General features: G+C 48.4%; 2 protein-coding genes and 1 non-coding gene across 4 annotated transcripts in view; 2 read left to right on the top strand and 1 right to left on the bottom strand.

Annotated features, from left to right (window-relative positions):
- Positions 1–19,170, bottom strand: part of LRSAM1 (leucine rich repeat and sterile alpha motif containing 1) — a 48,755-nt gene extending 29,585 nt beyond the window's left edge. For both annotated transcript variants that reach the window (XM_029203230.1, XM_029203231.1), the window contains exons 1-11: positions 18,956–19,170; positions 18,421–18,652; positions 16,684–16,787; positions 16,328–16,384; positions 15,776–15,820; positions 14,269–14,346; positions 13,042–13,110; positions 11,181–11,265; positions 10,092–10,213; positions 9,080–9,170; positions 2,409–2,539 (exon numbers count right to left, since the gene is read on the bottom strand). In XM_029203230.1, the coding sequence (XP_029059063.1) occupies positions 2,409–2,539; positions 9,080–9,170; positions 10,092–10,213; positions 11,181–11,265; positions 13,042–13,110; positions 14,269–14,346; positions 15,776–15,820; positions 16,328–16,384; positions 16,684–16,755 (750 nt within the window). In that variant the 5' untranslated portion in view covers positions 16,756–16,787; positions 18,421–18,652; positions 18,956–19,170. The remainder of the gene's footprint in view (positions 1–2,408; positions 2,540–9,079; positions 9,171–10,091; positions 10,214–11,180; positions 11,266–13,041; positions 13,111–14,268; positions 14,347–15,775; positions 15,821–16,327; positions 16,385–16,683; positions 16,788–18,420; positions 18,653–18,955) is intronic.
- Positions 19,093–22,980, top strand: RPL12 (ribosomal protein L12). The gene is made up of 7 exons (XM_029203238.1): positions 19,093–19,233; positions 20,017–20,090; positions 21,100–21,198; positions 21,542–21,623; positions 22,233–22,319; positions 22,653–22,765; positions 22,938–22,980. Exons 1-7 carry the CDS (start codon positions 19,197–19,199, stop codon positions 22,941–22,943), a joined length of 498 nt encoding a protein of 165 aa, XP_029059071.1. The 5' UTR covers positions 19,093–19,196; the 3' UTR covers positions 22,944–22,980.
- LOC114884863 lies at positions 22,017–22,146 on the top strand. The gene has a single exon (XR_003790928.1). It is a non-coding gene; the product is annotated as a small nucleolar RNA SNORA65 (small nucleolar RNA).
- Positions 22,981–23,045: the final 65 nt, after the last annotated feature.

The raw sequence follows: 23,045 nt of genomic DNA, 5'->3' as shown, positions 1-23,045 counted from the left end.
TATATTATTGAATATTTTCATTGTGTTCAAGTTGTCCTTTTCACTTGTCCACCTGTCCTGTGACCCAAGTCTGAACAGATCCTTCTCACCGTATGAATAGGACATGTCAGTTTAGTCTCTTCCCACTGATGGACATCTCAGGGGCGGCCAATACTTCACCACCATAAGTAAGGCTGCAACAAACATTCCTCTGAGTGTCTCTTTGTGCAAGTGTTTCTCTGGGGTATATACTGAGAAATGGAACTTTGGATTGTGGGCTGTGCCCATCTGAAGTGTTGACATATTTTGTCAAGTTATCTTCAACAGTGGGGAGGACTGATTTCCATTCCCAAGACCAATTTATGGGGTCACTGCTTCCCCACACTCTGGCTAACAAATTATCATAGTGAAATCTGTGCCAATCTGAGGAGGAAAACGGCATTTCATTGTTTTAATTTACCTGTTCCTAACTACTAGTGAAGCTGGGCATTTTTTCATACTTATTGATCATTTGTACTATTTTATTCTGTAAAGTACCTATTGATATATCTTCGGTCTATTTTTTCTCTTAGGATGGTTTTCTGTTTCATATTGATTCCAGAGTTCTTTGTATGTTCAGTCTGCTAATCCTTCATCAGAAATATATGTTGTAAATACTTTGAGAGCATAAATTGACACAATTTTCCTGGACAGTCATCTTCTCCCTCTTGAATTCTCACTGAACTGTCAGAGGAAACGTAACCCTACGAAAGCCTTCACAGCAGTTCTGGAATACGGGGGAGGGTGGCATCAGGGAACCAGAGAATAATCAAAAAAAAAAAAATCAGTGGAAGATATGAAGCCAGACTGGCTACAGCTGGTGCTCCCCTTCCCAGCCATCAGAGGCCCAGGTCTGTGGTCCTCCGGGGGTGGGGGGTGGGGAGCAGACAGGTGGGGGGCAGAGGCAGTTTCTGAGCTTCCTCCTCCATTCCTGACCTAGTTCACCCCCAGGGACCCGGGAGGGCCACTGTCCCGAAGCTCCATCCAGCAGGGAGACATACAGTAAACAAATCCTCTTCCATGTAATTCTCCTTGTTATTTAGAGCTGTGATTGTAACGTAGCAGGGCCCTAGGCTACCTTCCCAGGACAGATTCTGCCCCTCCTGGCCCATAATGTCCTCCACCTGCCACTTGTCTGTAGAGAAACTTTAGCCAAAGAAGAAACTTAACCAGAGAAATGAGAAATTACAGAAGCAAAGGAAAACAGTCAGCAAGGCAAAATAATAGTTTAGCCATTAAACAAAGTCAAGGACCTCTAGCTCCTCCTCAAGGGCGATAGATAACATTCTGAGCCTCGGCCTTTGAGCTGTTTTGCAAATACTGAAACCGCCACAGGTGGAAGAAATTAACTACACGATGACCAGACTGTAGCCATGACAAACTGCTCCATCTCACACAATTCCAAGAATTAACCTCAAGGAAATGGAAACAAACTGACCCTGGAGTTAAAGATTAACTGTACCTAAAACAATCTCCTTGATGCGGTTCAGGCCACCACCTAACCAACTTCAAGATGACTGTCAGGGGCTTCCCTGGTGGCGCAGTAGTTGAGAGTCTGCCTGCCGATGCAGGGGACGTGGGTTCGTGCCCCGGTCTGGGAGGATCCCACATGCCGCGGAGCGGCTGGGCCCGTGAGCCATGGCCGCTGAGCCTGCGCGTCCGGAGCCTGTGCTCCGCAACGGGGGAGGCTGCAACGGTGAGAGGCCCGCGTACCGCAGAAAAAAAAAAAAAAAGAAAGATGACTGTCAGAGCTGACAATGCTGTTCTGCACTTAGCCCCCTCCTTCTGCCTATACACCCCTGAAACTCCCCTTTAAAAGCTCTTGCCCCGACAGTGGAGAGTTGGTTCCTTGGGAAACGAATCCACCTTCTTCTCAGGATTGCCAGCTTCCCCAATACAGCTATCTTTCCTTTTACCCAACACCTGTCTCTCAGTATTGGATTCCTGAACAACGAGCAGCTGAACCTGAGTTCAGCAACACATGCCCCCAAGGAAATGCACGGGGCATTCTGAGAACATGCACAGACCTGAACTGGGCTGCTGTGTCAGGGAAGGCTTACTCAGAGGACGTGAGGTTTCAACTAGGAACTGAAGGAGGAGACTGAGTTATTGGGAGAAAGTGAGTGGGGAGAATTCCAGCAGAGGGGTTCCACGGCCCCGAGGGGTTCAGGGACAGAGAGGAGCACAGCAAGGCTGTTGCTGGTGAGCTAGTGGGGTGAGGCCCCCTAGGAAGCCTTGTGAAAGATTCTAAGCACACGGGTTTGAAGGGAGGTGAGTTCTAATTTGATAGAAGACTCTGGGGGCTGATGCTCTGAACATCTCCCCTGTGCCCAGAGGGGCTGCGTACTCCTTGCCCCAACGCCACACGCCAGCACTTAGGTGCGCCTTACCTGCCAGTCTACCTCCTCGCTAGAGAACCTGTCCGTGGGCCCACTGGGGCTGTCCCGGGAGTTCTCGGCTCCATCTTGCTCCAGGACTGGCAGCAGGTACTGAGAAGGGGGGTAGTATTCCAGCCCGGACGCTGCAAGAGACGGACACCAGCTGACCAGGAGGGAGGAGACAACCTCGGAACCCAGGACAGTCCACTCCTGCCGCTCTCACCCACCACCCGACCCCTGCCAGCATCCTGTCCCACTCCTACCTCAGTCCACTGCACCTCTCTGCTAGACGCTGAGCCCTCCAATGCCGCTCACAGGCCTAACGCTTGGGCCTTAAATGTGGCAAGAGCTCAATAAGCATCAGCTGAGTGAATAAATACCACCCCTCCCCCCACCTGCCTCTTTACCATCCAAGTGAGAATGAGGTGATGGAAAAAGCCTGAACTTAATAAAGAAGCCTGGGTCCAAGACCCAGCTTCACCCATAATTTCTTGTGTATGGGCAAGATGCTTGCCTTCTCTGGCCCTGTGTAGTGTCCTCCTGCATCATCTGAAAGGATTCATAATCTTTGCCCATTCTGCCTAAATCTTGCTGATTTGTAGGTGCTCTTTACATACTGTAGTTAATAACCTTGGGTCTATAATATATGTTGCAACTATCTTCTTCCAGTTGGTAACTTGTCTTTTTAACTTTGATGATAGTATCCTTTTGAGGTAAAGTTGTTTAGATTTTAATGTAGTCAAAGTCACCTTTTTTCCCCTACCAAAGGATATAAATAGGCAATTCACAAGAAATACAAAAAATGGGCAGTAGACATATGAAAAAAAATTCAAATAATCAAGGAAATTACATTAAAATAATAATAGGCTCTCTTGTTTACCGATCAGATTAGAAGACTTTTAAAGATCTCACCAAGCATTAGCCAGGTTGTGGGGAAGAAGAGTCATCTCAGATACTCCTCATGGAATGTAAACTGATGTAACCTCTTCAGAGGCAAACAGAGTTGTGATTGTAACGCAGCAGGGCCCTAGGGTACCTTCCCAGGTACCCTTGTCCCGCCTTCACCTACCAACCCTACTATTGCCTGCCAGGGAGGTGTGGGGTAAAACATTCATTCCAGGGGAAAACTCGAAATAACTTCCAAACATAAGTGATGGGGCTCCGCCATGTGAAATACTCTACAGCAGTTTACAACAAGGCAGATCCACACATTCTGGGATGGGAAAAGGCCCAAGGCCTATTCTTGAGTGAGAAAAGCAGGGCATAGAATCACCTAGTATGACATCTTCTGTGGGGTTTTTTCTTTTATGTTTTTAAAAGAGTGAAACCAACAATTTTACGTACATACATATACCTGCTACACAGTTTAAATAAGTTGAAGGATTTTTTTTTTTCGGTTGCACTGCTTGGCTTGTGGGATCTTGGTTCCCCGAGCAGGGAATGAACCCAGGCCCCAGCAGTGAAAGCGCCAAGTCCTAACCACTGGACCGCCAGGGAAGTCCCCGGGTTATTTTTTAAACTGTATAGTAGGTATACATATGTTCACTGCTTTATTCCTTACGTCTTTGATACACCTACTACTGCATAACTTTAAAATCTTTTAAAATAAATGGTTTGGTCTAGCTCGACCATTGGCCGGGGTACCCATTACAATCACCTGCTGCTCAAAGATTAGTTTGGTAGATACGTGGCCTGATTAGCTGTAGTGGGATGCATGTGTAACTTCTCTTTCCTTTTTAACTGCAGTATAACATACACACAGAAAAGAACACAAAATCTTCATGAACAGCTTGATGAATGTTTAAAAGTGAACACTCTCAGAAGCAGGAATCAGGGTTGGTTCAGAGCTCAGGTGCTGATAAAAGTGCACGTTCCTTTGCGTCTGGCTTCTCTCACACCCCGTGCGTCTGTGAGCTCAGCCAGCTTGTTGAGCACAGCCGCAGCTTGTTCTTTCTGGTTGCTGTGTGGTGCTCATTTGTGAGTATAAAACAACTTACCACTCTGCTACGTTACGAATAGTCCTGCTATGAGTGTTTCCATATGTAGCTTTGGGCATTTGTTCACACACATTTCTCGGGCACCTACTGAGGTGTGGAGCCAATGGGTCATAGGGTATTTGAAGGTTCAGCTTGAGTAGATACTGACAATAACTTTCTGAAGTCTTTTCGGGTTCATGCTCCCACCAGCAGAGCATGGAAGCTCCAGCTGCTCCGCATCTTCCCAATTCTTGGTATTGACAGATTAACTTTGGCCATGTTAGCGGGTGTCTTAGGGCTTAAGTATTTCTTTGCAGTCTTTTTTTAAAAAATTTATTTATTTATTTTTGGCTGCATTCGGTCTTCATTGCTGCATGTGGGCTTTCTCTCGTTGCGGTGAGTGGGGGCTACTCTTTGCTGTGGTACGTGGGCTTCTCATTGCGGTGGCTTCTCTTGTTGCGGAGCATGGGTTCTAGGCTATGCTGTGGCATCTGGGCTCTGTAGTTGTGGCTCGCGGGCTCTAGAGCGCAGGCTCAGTAGTTGTGGTGCACGGGCTTAGTTGCTCCGTGGCATGTGGGATCTTCCCAGACCAGGGCTCGAACCCATGTCCCCTGCCTCGGCAGGTGGATTCTTAACCACTGTACCACCAGCGAAGTCCTTCTTTGCAGTCTTAATTTGCATTTTTTAAAATAGATCTTTTTTGGAGTATAATTGCTTCACAATACTGTGTTAGTTTCTGTTTTACAACAAAGTGAATCAGCCGTATGCATACACATGTCCGCATATCCCCTCCCTCTTGAGCCTCCCTTCCATCCTCCCTATCCCAGCCCTCTAGGCCATCACAAAGCACCCAGCCGATCTCCCTGTGCTATGCGGCTGCTTCCCACCAGCCAACTATTTTACATTCGGTAGTGTATATATGTCGATGCTACTCTCACTTTGTCCCAGCTTCACCCTCCCACCCCATGTCCTCAAGTCCATTCTCTATGTCTACCTCTTTATTCCTGCCCTGCAACAACTAGGTTCATCAGTACCATTTTTTTTTTTTAGATTCCATATATATGCGTTAGCATACGGTATTTGTTTTTCTCTTTCTGACTTACTTCACGCTGTATGACAGACTCTACTCCAGCCACCTCACTACAAATAACTCAGTTTTGTTTCTTTTTATGGCTGAGAAATATTCCATTGTAGATATGTGCCACATCTTCCTTATCCATTCATCTGTTGATGGACATTTAGGTTGGTTCCATGTCCTGGATATTGTAAATAGTGCTGCAATGAACATTGTGGTGCATATCTTTTTTTTTTTTTTTTTGTGGTATGCGGGCCTCTCACTGTTGTGGCCTCTCCCGTTATGGAGATGCGCAGGCTCAGCAGCCATGGCTCATGGGCCTAGCCACTCCGCGGCATGTGGGATCTTCCTGGACCCGGGCACGAACCCTTGTCTCCTGCATTGGCAGGCAGACTCTTAACCACTGCACCACCAGGGAAGCCTGCATGTCTCTTTTTGAATTATGGTTTTCTCAGGGTATATGCCCAGTAGTGGGATTGCTGGGTCGTATGGTAGTTCTACTTTTAGTTTTTTAAGGAAACTCCATACTGTTTTCCATAGTGGTTGTATCAGTTTACATTCCCACCAACAGTGTAGAAGGGTTCCCTTTTCACCACATCCTTTCCAGCATTTATTGATTCTAGCTTTTTTGATAATGGCCATTCTGACTGGCATGAGGTGATACCTCATTGCAGTTTTGACTTGCATTTCTCTAACAATTAGTGATGTTGAGCATCTTTTCATGTGCCTCTTGGCCATCTGTATGTCTTCCTTGGTGAAATATCTATTTAGGTCTTCCACCCATTTTTTTTTTTAACATCTTTATTGGAGTATAATTGCTTTACAGTGGTGTGTTAGTTTCTGCTGTATAACAAAGTGAATCAGCTATACGTATACATACATCCCCATATCCCCTCCCTCTTGTTCTGCCCATTTTTTAACTGGATTGTTTGCTTTCTTGATATTGAGCTCCACAAGCTGTTTGTATATTTTGGAGATTAATCCTTTGTCTGTTGTTTCATTGGCAAATATTTTCTCCCATTCCGAGGGTTGTCTTTTTGTCTTGTTTATGGTTTCCTTTGCTGTGCAAAAGCTTTTAAGTTTAATTAAGTCCAATTTGTTTGTTTTTGTTTCTGTTACTCTAGGAGGTGGGTCAAAAAAGACCTTGCTGTGGTTTATGTAAAGAGTGTTTTTCCTATGTTTTCCTCTAAGAGTTTTATAGTGTCTGGTCTTATATTTAAGTCTTTAATCCATTTGGAGTTTATTTATATTTAAGTCTTTAATCCATTTGGAGTTTATTTTTGTGTACAGTGTTAGGTAGTGTTCTAATTTCATTCTTTTACATGTAAGCTGTCCAGTTCTCCCAGCACCACTTATTGAAGAGGCTGTCTTTTCTCCATTGTATGTTCTTGCCTCCTTTGTCATAAATTAGGTGCCCATATGTGTGTGGGTTTATCTCTGGGCATTCTATCCTGTGCCATTGATCTATATTTCTGTTTTTGTGCCAGTACCATACTGTCTTGATTACTGTAGCTTTGTGGTATAGTTTGAAGTTGGGGGCCTGATTCCTCCAACTCCGTTTTTCTTTCTCAAGATTGCTTTGGCTATTCGGAGTCTTTTGTGTTTCCGTACGAGTTGTAAGATTTTTTGTTCTAATTCTGTGAAGAATGCCATTGGTAGTTTGATAAGGATTTCACTGAATCTGTAGATTGCTTTGGGTAGTATAGTCATTTTCACAATGTTGATTCTTCCAATCCAAGAACATGGTATATTTCTCCATTTGTTCATGTCATCTTTGACTTCTTTCATCAGTGTTTTATAGTTTTCTGAGTACAAGTCTTTCTCCTCCTTAGGCAGGTTTATTCCTAGGTATTTTATTCTTTTTGTTGCAATGGTAAATGGGAATGTTTCCTTAATTTCTCTTTCTGATTTTTCGTTGTTGGTGTATAGGGATGCCACAGATTTCTGTGCATTAATTTTGTATCCTGCAACCTCACCAAACTCATTGATTAGTTCTAGTAGTTTTCTGGTGGCATTTTTAGGATTCTCTATGTATAGTATCATGTCATCTGCAAACAGTGACAGTTTTACTTCTTCTTTTCCAATTTGGATTCCTTTTATTTCTTTTCCTTCTCTGACTGCTGTGGCTAGGACTTCCAAAACTATGTTGAATAAGAGTGGTGAGAGTGGACATCCTTGTCTTGTTCCTGATCTTAGTGGAAATGCTTTCACTTTTTCACCATTGAGTATGATGCTTGTTGTGGGTTTGTCATATATGGCCTTTATTATGTTGAGATAGGTTCTCTCTATGCCCATTTTCTGGAGAGTTTTCATCATAAATGGTGTTGAATTTTGTCAAAAGCTTTTTCTGTATCTATTGAGATGATCATATGGTTTTTATTCCTTAATTTGTTAATGTGGTGTATCACATTGATTGATCTGAGTATACTGAAGAATCCTTGCATCCCTGGGTTAATTTGCATTTTTTAAATTGACTAAAACGATGTTGAGCACTTTTTTCAGATACTATTGGCCCTCTGGATATTCTCTTCTATAAAATTCCGATTCAAGTCTTTTGACAACAGCTTTTCCTTATTGATCTGTAGGAGTTCTTTTTATCTCCTAGGAGTAAGTCCTTTGTTGGATATGCATGCATTGCAGATATCAACTTCAACTTTATGGCTTGCCTTTTCTTTCCCCATATGGTGTTTTTTGAAGAGGAGAAGTTTTTGATTTAATGAAATCTAATCTATCAGTCTTTTATGGTTAGTGCTGCCTGTCTAAGGAAGAGGTTAGGTTAATGTTCTTTTTTTCCCCACATGAATATCCAATTGATTCAGAGTTGTTTATTGAAAAGACCTTTGCTTTTCTTTCTCATTGCTTTGCAATGGCACCTCTGTCATAAATCAGATGACCATATGTATGCAAGTCTTGGCCATGTTCTAAAATTTCCACAGGTGGACAAGAGCCCCTAATTAAGAACATCCAGGCTGACAGGAGGTAACTGGGTGTACTGCTTTCCCCTCCTGGCACCCAGTCCAGGGGTGGCCCTGGGTTCTAGCCACTCCTCCAAGTCCAACCCATGGTGGCCTCTCTCCTGGACGACCCCAATGACTTCCTAACTGGTCCCCGTCCTTGCTTCCTCCAATCCCTCCTCTTTACTGCAGCTGGAGTGGTCTTTGTAAAAAGCAAATCTGATCGAATCCCTCTCCTGTTTGATACCGGCCGGGTACCCTCTCCAGCCTCGTCTGTTCCTCTCGCCTCTACTTTTGTATCCAGCCACTTGGCCTTCTCTCCATCATGCTTCCCACTCCCCCGCCCCTCCAGGCCCTTCAACATGCACCTCCTTCTGCCAGGAACATCCTTCTCTCTTTTCTAATCATCCCTCAGGTTTCAGTCGAGCCACTTTCTTGGAAAGACCTTCCCTGAGGGCCCAGCCTAAACCAGATGCCCAATTTTACTCTCTTGTAGCCACAATCGGTAATCGTACTTCCTTGTGTGACGATCTGCTTTGCCTGTTTCTCCTGCCAGATCTGGGGAGCTCTGAGCAGGCAGGGACCGTGGCCTCCCCCAGCCACCTGGTTGGCGCAGAGCAGTCCCAGGAGTCACATCTGGTGCTCACTGAGTGAAGGAGGCAGGCTGCCTGGCTTTACCTTTGCAGAGGAACTGCTGAATGGCCTCGGTGCCGGCGCCGCACACCTCCTGTGGGGGGTAGACCATGGATGACGCGTCCAGGCTCAGAGCCTGCAGACACAAGGGGACCCCTCTTTATATGTCGTTCACTTCACTGCTCAACGCGATCAAGATGTAAGGTCTTTAAAGAGGTAATCAAGTTTGAAACAAAGCCACCTGTCTGGGCCCTAATCCCTTATCAACTGGTGTCCTTAAAAGATGAAATTAGGACACAGACACATACTGAGGGAGGATGATGTGAGGATACAGGGAGAAGACAGCCGTCCACAAGCCAAGGAGAGAGGCCTCAGAAGAAACCAACCCTGCCGAGACCTTGATCTTGGACTTCCAACCTCCAGGAACGTGAGAGAAGAAAAGTCTATTGTTTAAGCTCCCCAGCCTGGGGTGCTTCATTAGGGTAGCCCTGGGAGACTAACACAGTGTCCCCGGTGCTCACCTTCCCCTGCCCACTACCCCTGCTCTGATGAATCTCAGTTTCTGCAGCTCCAAGCTGAGGCCACTCCCTCCCTGACGGCGCCCGGGCTCTTTATGCCCTGGACCCTCCAGGCACAGCAACTTCCAACCACATCAGCTTCCCTGCTCTTCCCTTAACGTGTCCTGGGCTTTCCTACCTCCTGCCTTTTCCCAAACTGTTTCCTCCACCTGGAATGCTCCTGTTACCTGTGTCTACTTCTCCAAAGCTTTTTCTCTTTCAAGGTCTGGCTCAAATACCATGTCTTTCATAGAATGTTAATTAACCCCATCAGGACTTGGCATTGTCTCTTCACTCCAGAAATCTGTTTTCCTGCCTCCATCATGGCAGCAAAAGTCACATAATTACAACGGTTCACACTTCAGGCTCTGTGAGGCCCTGAGGACGTTGAGACCTCTGTGACCCCAGCACCCTGTGACCAGGGCAGGCCTCCAGGAATGTGGGAAGGGAGCGGTGGGAAGGCCAGGTAGGACCCCAGGTGAGAACATCTCCCCACCTACCTCCAGGGTTCGAACGTGTGCCAGCATCTGCGGCAACCTCTGAATCTCGCTTTCACTGATGTCGAGAGTACGCAGGCTCCGAAGCTCCCCCAAGGTGTCTGGAAGCTCCTTCAGCCTGTTGTCTGGAGGGATCCCAATGGCACAGCTCAGCACCCCAAAACCCCTTCACCATCTTCCTGCCTGACTCCCGCGAGGACCCAGGGAGGAGGGTGCCCCCCTCTGAGCCTGGGGCATGTGCCAGGGCCTGGAACCTGAGGCTCCATAAGGAAAAACATGGCAGTGGAGTTTCAGTGACCTGGGTTCAAGTTCCCATTCCACCACTTAATTAGCTGAGTGACTCTGGAAAACTGACGACCTCCCTGGACCACAGTTTCCTCATCTGTAAAATGCGGGTGATAATACTATTTGGCCTCACAGGAATATTGAGGGATTCGATGAGATTATGCATATGAGGTGCTCAGCACAGTGCCTATCACATAGTAAGTGATTAGTAAGTTGGGTACCGTTATTTTTATCATTATTTATATGTTACAAACAGGTAAACTGGGGCATTCTGTACAGGAAGTGCTTAAGGCCAAAAAGAAATGAAAGAGTTGGGGGAGGCACGCATTAGAATCTCGGCTGTGTCACTATCGCACTGGGTGGTCTGGAGCAAGTCACTGCTCTCTGAGCCTCGTTTTCCTCATGTGTAAATTGGGGATAAGATCTCCTTCCTCTCCCTACCTCAGGGACTTGTCATGAGGCTCATGGCACCGCTGAATCTGGAGGTGCTCTTCAGTGGCGGGAAGTGCTATTCAGAATCACTCTCACCCAGTCAGTCCACCACATTCTAAACACCAGTGACTGAGCCTCGGGGGTCTAGCTGTCAACATCGTCTGCCCTCCTCCCTGTGAGGCCCTGGCTCGGAGGAGTCACAGGAACCCTCCAGATGCCCTGTCTCCTAGACAGGAAGTCAGACAGTTTAGAGTGACACCTGGGGGCTGGCTGCCCTCGTGCTCAATGGTTCTCAGGAGGAGCACCCTGTGGATGCCGGTTGGGTCAGCCCAGAGCTGACCAAGGGTCACACGGACAGGGCTTCCTGGCCCTTACCTTTCACGTTGAGGGTCTGGAGCTGGATCAGGTTCCCAATGGAACGCGGGAGATACGTCAGTTGATTCCTTTCCACGTTCAAGACCTAAGAAAGAGGGGGAAATGGCGTGAGAACGCACACACACAGACAACAGTGTCTACCCTGCTTCAGGCCAGGCATCATCTGGGCACCACACACACCTCTTTATCTCCTGACAGCCCTGTGAGGAAGATAAAAATTGTTATGATCACATTTGAGAGATGGGAAAACTGAGGCTCAGAGCGGTAAAGTCATGTGTCCAGGAGGGCAAAGCCAGACTTTGAACCCAGTTCTTGCTGAGGTTGTATCATTTATATTGACCACAAAATAGCCAACAATGGTCCCACAATCAGGGCGGGAGGAAGAAGGGGACGAGCAGATTCAGGGATCCAGGTGAGGCAGCGTGTGTTGAGGCCTAGTTATCCCAGTGTTAGCAGAAGGAAGCTGAGCTGCACAAAGGCAATGGGATCTGGCCAAGGCTTCAAGGCCGGCAGCTGGTGGTGCCAGGATTGAAACCCGGGCTCGCTGGATCCCGAAGGCCACACTCCCTCCAGGATGTGGCATCATGAGATGAGCGAGGCTGACAGGATGGCACACGAGGAAGCCATTAAAAATAGGTATGATGGGAAGGGAAGCACGTTAAAAATAATGTGGCAGATGAACATTTGATGAACCAAAGGATGGTTACGAGTTATTATCAGGTATCCAAAGGTTACAAAACAGTGAATGCAGCAATTCTACAAAAATATAAACGTAAACAATTCCCCAAAGATCCTACACACTGGTATTCATTGTGGCTCTCTCAGTGGGGACAGTTACTACTGTTGAGCCACACGTTCTCCATGTGACCCTGGGCAAGTTACAGTCATCCCTCTGGACCCATTCTCTCTTCTGTAAATGTGATAACAGCACCCACCTCGCAGGGTAGTTCATTCAAGTCATCTTGAGTTTCCTCCACGTGGGAGGCAGTGCGCTAGGTGAGGACGCTGCCCGCACAGAGATGACAGTTCAGGAGGGGAGCCAGCTGAGCATAACTAGTAACTACACACTGCAATCAGTGCTCTCAGGGAAATACGCGGGTTGAGACAGGCGAACAAGATGGATCCACCTAGATGCAGGGGGTCGGGGAGGATTCGCAGGGACGTTTGGGTTGAGACGGAGGAAGAGCTACTCTGGCAGAAGGAAGAGCCTTGTGGAGACGCCCTGCCGGGGGTGGGGCGCAGAGGGCCGGAGGGTTTTAGGAGTTGAGTGCAGACAGTGGAGGGGAGAGAGAAGGAAAGGAGGCTGGGAAGACAGGAGGGCCCAGCGTACAGGGTCTGATGGGGCACAGTGAAGAGAAGGGATTTTAATCTAAGTGTGAAGGACGGCGCGGCTTCCTCTGTGAACCGGGGATGATGCTAACACCTGCCTCGCAGAGAGGCTGTGAGGAATCAATCAGCCGACAGCGCAAGCGCAACGCTTAGCTTGGTGCTGGCACGCAGGGAACGCTCCGTAAATGCAGGGGCTGCCGCTGACAAGGAGCAGAAGTGAGGCGGTGAGTCAGAGTGCTGAACTCATCATCTGGAAAAGGTAGACTCTCCGGGCGCTCTTTTCCTTTAAAGTTGCGGAAGCTCACGATGAAATCCCAAAAGCACATGCCAAATATATGGTGGAGAGATGCCCACAGCCCAGACTGCTATGTTGACGCCATCACTGGGCATCTCAAGAGCAAAGGGGGAGGAGCCGGTGGCACCAAGTGCAGCCCTGGCTAGAAAGAGCGCGACCAGAACATTCCAGGTCTGTGTGGCTGCCATTTCTTACTTAGGTGGTCAGAGGTGGGTTTTCTGTTTCCTGAAGCCATACCTGGAGGGCTGTCAGCTGCCCTATATCATCAGGAAGGGCTGTCAGCTGATTATCATGAAGATCCAGAACCTGCGGAAGGGGAACAAGTTTAACACCTAGAAGTCACCAGCTGAGAAAGGCCCTCTGATTTCAGGCTCCGGAGAGACAAGGGTGAGGTTGGGCAGGGGTGCCCCACGCCTCTGGTGTTGAAAGCAGGAGCACCGACCCTTCCTCCCCAACTAAATGATCATTCCATCTCATTTCCTTTCTAAAAGTATCATACCACTTCATTCTCTTATTTATCAAATATTTATTTTTACTGTTGAGTGAAAAAGGCTAGCTATGAAAGAGTATGCATAGATATTCACGTTAAAAACGCCTCATGGTATAAATACATATTTGCATAGTAAAATACTACCAAATATGCAATAAAATATTGATAGTAGTTCCCTAGAGTGTGAAACTGTATGTTTTTCCTTATGCTTAACTGTATTCCCTAATGTTTTTAACAATGAAAATGAGCAAAAAATAGGATATATATATATATATGTGTGTGTGTGTGTGCACATACGTACTATAAAATGCATATATATGAAATATATACATAAACATAAACGTTTTTTAATGTTATCTTTTTTCTGATTATACAAATAATACACGTTGGACCAGAAAAATGAAGAGAAGTAAAAACGACCCCTCATCCCTGCACACCATCAAGAGCCATAAAAACCACTTTGATGCCTATGCTGCCAATCTTTTCTCCCAGTGTGTATACCCACTGCCACAGCTTATGTTCCTGTGGAACCACCCTGGGGTCTCACCTCACATATACTGTGGCTATATCCCAGTCCTTGTCCTGTGGGAGCTGACGGTCAGGAGGGAGGTGCCCCAGCTCACCAAGCTTTCACGCACTGACCACACAACACCTGGCGTCCCTCCTATTCCTTCCTTTTTGGGCCCATTGGTCTCCCTGCTCTCTGCCAGCTCACTTGTTATGAGCTTATGGTTTGCCTTTCCACCTAGCTCCCTAAGGGCAGGGCCTGGGGCTGCTTCTCTTTGCAAGTGCACCCCACACAAAGCACAGACAAGGTGCCCGATAAACCATGCTGACTAAACCCCAGAGTCACCGTGACACTAGGCATGTCTGGCATAAACTCTGACAGAGGACGCGTGAAGGGAGCGGGGATGCTGGCTACCACCTGGAACACCACGCAGAGTCCCTGATGCCTGGGAGAAGGGCCCCAGTACCTTGATGGTGGCGAGACTCAGGAGGCTGCAGGATTTAGGAAGCAGGGAAGTGAGGTGATTCGTGTGGACAATCAACACCTGTGTGGAAAAGATTTTTGACATGTTAGGCTGAAGAAGAGCAGCAGTGGGGGAAGGCTGGAGGCGGGGCAGCTCAGCTCAGGCTGCCAGCGGCCCCGCCCTGCCCGGTTCTCTGCTCTTGCAGATGTCACAAGGGATGTCTCCAAATGTGGAACCAGATGACCTTAAAATCTGGAGTTTCTAGGGTGAAAGGGACCTTAGAGGTCTAATTCTACCTTCCATCCTGAGAAGGGATCCCCGTGCAGCTGACCTGATCTTAACCTCCCTCAGCTTCAGTATCTTCTTGTGGAAAACAGAGAATAATAAATTCCTGTCTGAGGGCTGCCATTGATGGTTAACAAGCTAACAGACAAACACCACTTAGCCCCGGGCTGGCACGTGGTCCAGTCCGAGTCATCTATTGCTGTTTTTGTTAGGCGGCAACCCCTGCGTGGATACTGCCAGTGTCGAGGAGCTCACTACTCTGTTGGTATGGAACACATTTTACCTACCTTCATTTAGGTACTTCATTTAGAATACTCTTACCTATCTGCATTCAAGTCTGCAATGCCTTTCTGAAAAATCATTCATTCCACTCTTAATCTAACCTGGGTGACCAGAATGAAATGAGTGTAGTTTTTATTTTTATTATTCAAATAAATAAATAAATAAATAAGTAAATAAATAAATTTATTTATTTATTTTTGGCCGCATTGGGTCTTCGTTGCTACATGTGGGCTTTCTCTAGTTGTGTCAAGCGGGGGCTACTCTTCGTTGCGGTGCGTAGGCTTCTCATTGCGGTGGCTTCTCTTGCTACAGAGCATGGGCTCTAGGCACGTGGGCTTCAGTAGTTGTGGCTCGCGGACTCAGTAGTTATGGCTCACGGGCTCTAGAGCGCAGGCGCAGTAGTTGTGGTGCACGGGCTTAGGTGCTCCGCAGCATGTGGGATCTTCCTGGACCAGGGCCTGAACCCATGTCCCCTGCATTGGCAGGTGGATTCTTAACCATTGCGCCACCAGGGAAGTCCCGTAGTTTTTATTATTAATAACAATGCGGTTACTCAGTGTCTACTATGTGGCAGGCATTATACTTGGGGCATTTATCTCTCTTTCTACCTGCCTACATACCTCACTTGTAATTCTAATAAAAGCTCTGTGAGAGTAGAACTACGAATGTCTTCATTGCAGATGTCTTCTCAGATGAAGAAACTGAGATGTAAGAGCCTAAGGAAGTTGCCCAATTCAGGAGGGGCAAAGCCAGGACTGCAAAGCCAGAGCTGCCTGATGCCAAAGCCTGCTCTCCTGTGAACACACCTGCTGCAGACTGAAAGGGTGCGATTCAGAGAGAAGGGGGATGTCTGTGCAAGGAAGACAACTCCTAGAATTCCCACCTGATTTCAAACAAGCAAACAAGCAATAAATAATTCTCTGAAAATGAAGATCTGTCTCACCTTCTTCTGCAGAACTTTGCATGTTGCAAAAGCCCCAAATGGAATCTAAGATAAGATAAAGAAGGATCAGTGCCTCTCCTCCTGCCAGTTTTTAACTTGTGTTCTGAGTGGCACACGCGTTGGGGAGAGACGGGGCAGGAGGTGAATAAGTCTAAGCCTGGGGAAAGCTGGGAGGAACGCTGCTCGGGTGGTCAGCCCTCCCTTCCAATCAGCTATCGGGTGACTACCTGCCCACCCACCCACCTCACCCCCAACAGGAACGCTATGAAAGGCAAAAGAAAGATCTCTGGTGCTTGGCAGAGAATCCCAGGCTCTCCCAGTGCCCTAGGAATCCGTGAGTACATTTTCTAGACTCTGTGACTCTTAAAGACTATGCTGAAGCCAGAAGATCATCTCAATTCTCTCGGACAAGAACAAAACCTAAGGAATCACCTCTTGACAGGAGCTTCTGGCCTTTTAAAAGCCTCAGTCCACATCTAGCTTTCCTAGGGACACGTGATCTAAGAAAAAGGGCAGACAAAAATTCACAGGCAAACCACCACCCCAGTTTACCTCTGAGAGCTCACATTTAGAGATGTCAAGAATGTCATCTGCCCCAGCTTCTTTTGCCTAGGGATAAAAACAGTTAAAAAAAGAGGGTCCATCCTTCCAGAGTGGACAAATCAGGCAAAGAGACATAGGATTAAGGGGCTTCAAGAGATCACAGACACCATCCGGTTCAACTAGTCCATTCTGAAGGTGGACCAATGATCTCTGCTTTAATGGGGCTTGAGGTCCAGCAGGGAAGAGCGTGAGCAAGTAATGCGAAGTGTGATCGGCTTATGGAGGGCAAGTGCAGTGTGGAGCCCTGTTGCATGGGGCAGAGGTGGTGATGGGGATGGGCTCAGAGGAAATCCATTTTCCCTCACCAGACACATCTGGTACTCCAGCCGTTTCCGAGCCTCCTCACTGGGTTTCCGCTTCCGGAAGAAGAGTGGCATCCTTCCTTTTTCCTAGAGCGATCTTCACAACACTAGGGCACAGGAGAGAAGTTAGGGCCTGGGGACTCTGTCACAGGTCCCCAACACCCAGGACAGGTAGCACAGTAACACAGAGCGTGTAGCTGATCTGCTGGACTATAAGTTCCTTGTGCGCAGGGGCTGTGTCCATCTTGACCATCAGTCCGTGCCCTGAGCCTGGCACAGCAGGTGCTCAACACTCTTTGTTCTTTGTTGACTAAAAATAAGCAGCAGTATGTGGAAAGAGCACAACAGCAAGCCAGATGACCTGGGTTTGAGCCCACATTTGCCCCTGACCCACTGTGAGACCCTGGCATACCCTTTCCCCATTCTGGGCCCCCATCTCTCCTCCACGTTAGACAAAGGGGTTGACTTGGAGAAGTTTCCTCAGGGCCTTCCCAAGGATGCTCCTTGAGGACTCTAACAGACTTGGCTGATGAATCCCTTGTAGGCCCTGAAAGACTATCAGAGTGGCATCAGCAAACCAAACACTGCCTGGCTTTAGCCAGCCCTGACCTTGACCCTGGGGAACTCAACTACATCATAACCAAAGAGATTTCTGAGCTAAATAAAAGCTCAACAGCAATCCTCAGGCATCTTGCCACTCTCACAGTTGTTATTCCATTTGATTCTCACCACAGCCCTCTTTCTAGTAACAAAACGGATGCTCATCAAGTTCAGCGATCTGGTTATACAGCCTGGATTGCAGCAAAACCAGCCTGGAACTCTGCTCTTTCAAGTCCCGATCCTGTGGCGTCTGCCCAACTCCTTGGTGCTTCAGTAACTTAGCACACATTAAGTATACCGTCCTGAACTCAGAAGCCAGGTGCTCACTGCCTGCCTGGTACCAGAAAATATCAGATTTGATATGGGACAGCAATGGGCCAGGAAGTAACCATACAGGGAAGCTTATGGTTAACAGCATGGGCTTTGGGATGAAATAGAATTTTTTTTCTTTTTTTGTTTTTTCTTTAACTGGTTTTGAATCCCAGATCTGTCACCCATCAACCATGTCCCCTTGGTTCACCTCTCTGAGCCTCAGTCTCCTCACCTGTAAAGTGTGAGTAATAATGTTACCAACACTTGGCTCTATTTGGAGCCAGTGATTTCCATACTTGCAAAGCCCATAGCACAGTACCTAGCACATGATGAGCGCCCAATAAATGTTAACCACGTAGCACCACACATCTAACAAACATTTATTCAGGGTCTACTGCAGCTGAAGGATCTAGGGAGAAAAGGGCCAGGGAGAAGATGCAGTTGAAGAAGACACACACCCATTCCTCAAGGGGAGGCGTAGAGATCACAGGTCCCTGCCTGTAGAGGTGAAGGCTGTCTGGGGAGCTGGCCAAGCCTGCAGAGCTGGCTCAGGCTCCTCTTGTCACCCCACCTGTCTGCAGGGATGGGGAATGATCTAAAAACAGCCCTCCCCATCTCTCCCTGATGACCAGCTCTTATCCGCCTGCTCCCCAATGACTTTCCCTCACCTCCTCCCCAACGGCCACCTCTCCTCCATTCCTCCTAGAAGATCAACTCTTCCCGACCTGCTCCCGGATGTCCACGCCTCATCCATCCCCTCCCCCGACGTCCAGCCCAGATAGGAAGAGCCACACCCTCCTCCCCTGGATGGGGTGGGCAGTGCCCAACCTTGCTTTGCGGATACACAGGTCTCCGACGTTCGTTCCCTCTGGTGGACCTCAAGGCAGGCCGATCACTCGCAGGTCTTGGTCATGGACGTCGGGTGACAGACCACCCGGCACAGGCCCGGCGGAGCCACAGTCTGCTCTCCTTCAAACGCAGGAACTGGGGACCAAAACTCAGAATCTCCGAAAGTCTTGCAGACCAGGATGACGAAGTCTGAGACCGAAGACCGCAGAATCTTAGAATTAAGAGTTGGACCGGATTTAGACTCTAATAAAATTGTTTTAATACCTAAAATGCCCACATCACGAGGGAATTAGAAGGGGGTAGGGGATTGCCGTGGCCGTGGGGTCTCGGAACGCTGGTGCGGACCCGCAGGAGAGGGGCGGGGTTCTGGGATAGAATGACAGGGACTATGGCGTGACCCTCAGGGAGAATGGGCAGCAACGGAGCCTGAGATCTCGGGAGCAGCGCTCTGTTGTCTGCCTCCCCCGGGAGAACTGCCCCGAACCCCGCTTCAGAACCCCTAGCTGCAGCTCACCGCGGTGCCTCCTTCTCCAGCCTTCAGCCTTAGGTGCCTGCCCACAAGCAATATGGCACCAAGGGCGTCGCTGCAAGATGGGGCGGAGACGGCAGTTCTCGCGAGAGCCGCGCTTTCAGGACTTTAACCGGCGCAAGTGCCCCATCTTCCGGTCTTTCGGTTTTCGGCTCGGAGGAGGCTAAGGTGCAACTTTCTTCGGTCGTCCCGAATCCGGGTTCATCCGACACCAGCCGCCTCCACCATGCCGCCTAAGTTCGACCCCAACGAGATCAAAGTCGGTGCGTGCTTTAGATGTGGCCGGGGCTTCGGGATGGTGCATCCCTCCCCGCGTTCTGTCCGGTTTGCGGCCTCCGCCGCAATTGCCTTTCCCACGGCGGGATTTAGAGCCGCTGCCCCCTAAAGGCTGGCCCTCTGGTGCTGCGTTCGGGGCGCTGTGTGGTCCTGGTCGACCCGCTTTCTGGGCCTCAGCTTCTCCACGTGTAGATGGGGGGGCAGGACCGGACGACCTGTGGCGGCTTTGCAGCCCCCACCCTTAGGGTAAGGTTTGTCTCCGGGCGCGTCCCCCTAGGCTGCGTTGGCCGGCGTCCGGGGCTTCCTCCACGCCGGCGCGGTGTGGGCCTCTGCAGCGGTAGCCAAGCGGAAGGCCGCTGTCCCACGTGGCGCTTGGAGCGGTCCGCGCCTTGCGGGGAGGGGTGTCCTGCCTCGCTCCCCCCGAGGTTCTTGGGGCTGTGTTTTTGTTTTTTTTTTTTTGCCGTACGCGGGCCTCCCACTGTTGTGGCCTCTCTCGTTGCGGAGAACAGGCTCCAGACGCGCAGGCTCAGCAGCCATGACTCACGGGCCCAGCCGCTCTGCGGCATGTGGGATCTTCCCGGACCGGGGCACGAACCCATGTCCCCTGCATCGGCAGGCGGACTCTCAATCACAGCGCCACCAGGGAAGCCCTCTTGGGGCTGTTTTGAGAAGAGGCAGAAGGTGGTGTGGCCAGGCCCGGAAAGATGCGTTGGGAGGGCTGTGACTTGGGGGCTCCCCTTGGGGAGGCACTGATCCTTTCTTTCTCCCAGTGTACCTGAGGTGCACCGGTGGGGAAGTCGGTGCCACGTCTGCCCTGGCCCCCAAGATCGGCCCCCTGGGTCTGGTAAGTCATCCTTGTGGAGGGGCGCTTTTTGTATGCGGAGAACAGAGTTCGACTCTGGCTTGTGCAAACACGATTGTGTCTGAGGTGCCCCTGACAGTGAGCGATTGCCATCCCCAGCTAGGCCTGAACTGGCACTAGCCATCACAGAAAGGTTGTAGGTAAAGATGGAACTTGGTACCTTGAACCTGTAACTTTCCAGTGCCTCTTAGCTGCTGCTCCTTGTGTCCCTGAGAGACGGGATAGAGGAGGTTTTTGAAGTCAAGAGTGGCTTAGTGACACCGCATTGCCTACTTGGCATATGGCTGCTGGGAAGATAAAATGGGGTGTGACATGAAGATCTCGGTGAATGTTACAGTAGCTTGTATAAACAACTCTGCTGTGAACCTACTGGTTAATATGATTAGCTCTACCTAGGATCAGACTTATTTACCTGCTTTTTCCTCCATTTTATACTCTTTACTGAACTTCCTTTTTCTTGAATATAATCAGGCCTTTATTCCTTGAGCAGTGGTCTCCTGTCTGAAAAGCTCTCCCACCATGGTTTTGCTTAAGCAGTGTCCTCATTACTCTTCTTTGTCCCTTAGCTCAGCTGGCACTCACTGGACATCTCTCCTGTTTAGGGAATTGTAAAGGGGCAAATGCCCAGACCTCATCCCCACAGATTGACTAGGGTTGGTCAGACACAAGGACCTGGTGTCTTTAAAGAGACCCCCGGTGATTCAGATGTAAGAGAGTTGAAAATTACCACATAGGTCCTTAGGAGAGGGTAGGTAGATAAAGGCCCTGGTCCCATTGTGGCCTTGAACCTGCAGTTTACAGCCCTGGACCAACTAAACCTGCAGCCTCAGTTTTCCAGTTGAGTATGGTGATAGCCGTGCCTCGATTGGGCAGGCAAAGTTAAACGTGTTTCAAACAGCTTGCTTGTGCTGCCAAGTGAGGAGGACCAGGCAGATTTCCAGACTGCTTCCATGTGGGGCCTGGTGTGATCATATACCTTTTATTTCTGCAGTCTCCAAAAAAAGTTGGTGATGACATCGCCAAGGCAACCGGTGATTGGAAGGGTCTGAGGATTACAGTGAAACTGACCATTCAGAACCGACAGGCCCAGGTACTTGGTTTGAGGGAGGGCAGAGGTAGGGATTGCTGGGAGGAAGGTTTTTTGCTGACATGGTCACCTGCCACCAGTGGTGAGGTAAGAGCAATTTTATCTGTGGGGAAGGCTTTTGAGAGCATGGGTCAGATATTAACTCTTGTCACTTTGAGACACTGGGTAAATCACTTATGTTTGCTGGGGTAGGACGTGTTTCAGGTTGTGAAAATTAACCTGAATGTACAGTAAATGTGGCATCTGGCCCCATGGATTCTGAGAGCCAAGGTGCATGGTAGTATTAGTTGTTCTCATTGGAGGGTGGGGTAGGGTATGTTATTCCCATTGAGAATCTCTTCTGCAGATTGAGGTGGTACCTTCTGCCTCTGCCCTGATCATCAAAGCCCTCAAGGAACCGCCAAGAGACAGAAAGAAGCAAAAAAACAGTGAGTGGCTTTTTCCCTGGTAGTATGTGAGTGGTATTGTGTGCCCAGTGTTTGATACACAGCTGCACGTGCTCCCTTTAATGAAACCTAGGGATGGCACAGGTATTTGTTAAGCTGTTACAGAGCTAGGCACTGGCAAGAAGTGCCACGTGGCTCTCCCCAGTCTCTGGTGTGGAACAGATCCCACTCAATACTTGCAGGAGGGACATGTTCAGGCAGGGTGAAGAAACTTGAGAAAGATAACCAGTAATCAAGAAAGAGCAGCTTCTTAGCTGGATGACAGACCCTATGGACAGCTTTAATCAACCTCAGTCACTTCAGCATGTTTTTTCTCCTCTTCAAAACAGTCCCTTCCACTTAAGGTTAGCAAAGACTTGACTTTGTCCCTAGCCACCCGCCACTGCACCTGACCAGTTTTCTGTTGGCTGGTGCAGTCCAGTGGTGAGCTGATACTAAACCCCAGCTTAGGAAACAGGGTTGTTCTTCATGTGGATGACTCTGTGCCGAAAGCATGGGAACAGGTTAGAAATGGATGAGGGAGGACTGACTGGTCTGCTCTGCTCTGGCCTCAGGTGGTAAAAAGCTTTTGCTGTTTTTTATTTTCTGCAGTTAAGCACAGTGGAAACATCACTTTTGATGAGATTGTCAGCATTGCCCGACAGATGCGGCATCGATCTTTAGCTAGAGAACTCTCTGGTAAGAACAGAACAGTATGGGGCCACCTTAATTGTCACGCAAGATGTATTCACTTAGTGGCATTTTCCCACTTAGAGGGGACTTTATTCTGTAAGACCTGAAATTGGGGTGTGGTGTCTTTCTGGGTTTGAAAGAATCTGGGTATCATAGGACCTGTGGACATTTTTGCATTCAGAGCTTTTAAATATATGGAGCTATGAATTTTGGATTAGGGGAGCAGTGATGATTATTCCTGTATTCCATAAACGTTTTCCCTCTCCTTGCCTGTATTTCCCCACTGGTATCTGAGGATTGTGAGGGACGACAGGCCCCTGATTCTACCTTTTCTTATAGGAACCATTAAAGAGATCCTGGGGACCGCCCAGTCTGTGGGCTGCAATGTTGATGGCCGCCACCCTCACGACATCATAGATGACATCAACAGTGGTGCAGTGGAATGTCCAGCTGTAAGTGACTTATGCATTGATTTGCTTAAAATTAGGGTGAAAACTGGAGGGGAAGCTAATGTATCCTTGGGGAAAAGGTGGAAAATTCTGTAAGTGCTCAATAGTGGGGTTGGGAGATAAGGTTTTTTTGTCCTATTACTGAGAGGGTTTTTTTTTTTTTTCTTTTCCACAGAGTTAAGAACTGCAAAGAAAAATAAAGGGTTATTTGACAAGCAGTGGACTTTCTGATGTGGCCTCTTCCTTGGGGGAGCCTAGGCTTTGTGGTCAAATGGTGGTCATT

Source organism: Monodon monoceros, unplaced genomic scaffold (assembly GCF_005190385.1).
Source record: "Monodon monoceros isolate NGI ecotype Baffin Bay Population unplaced genomic scaffold, NGI_Narwhal_1 Super_Scaffold_5, whole genome shotgun sequence".
NCBI classification, from domain to species: domain Eukaryota; kingdom Metazoa; phylum Chordata; class Mammalia; order Artiodactyla; family Monodontidae; genus Monodon; species Monodon monoceros.
Note: the sequence above shows the minus strand (reverse complement) of the source record. Positions and strands in the feature narration are given on the sequence as shown.

Excerpts from the sequence above, each read along its gene's own strand:
- RPL12 (XM_029203238.1), top strand. The coding sequence starts at position 19,197 with ATGCCGCCTAAGTTCGACCCCAACGAGATCAAAGTCG. Across the intron at positions 21,199-21,541 it reads TTCAGAACCGACAGGCCCAG|ATTGAGGTGGTACCTTCTGC; the intron begins GTACTTGGTTTG and ends TCTCTTCTGCAG. Across the intron at positions 21,624-22,232 it reads CAGAAAGAAGCAAAAAAACA|TTAAGCACAGTGGAAACATC; the intron begins GTGAGTGGCTTT and ends TATTTTCTGCAG.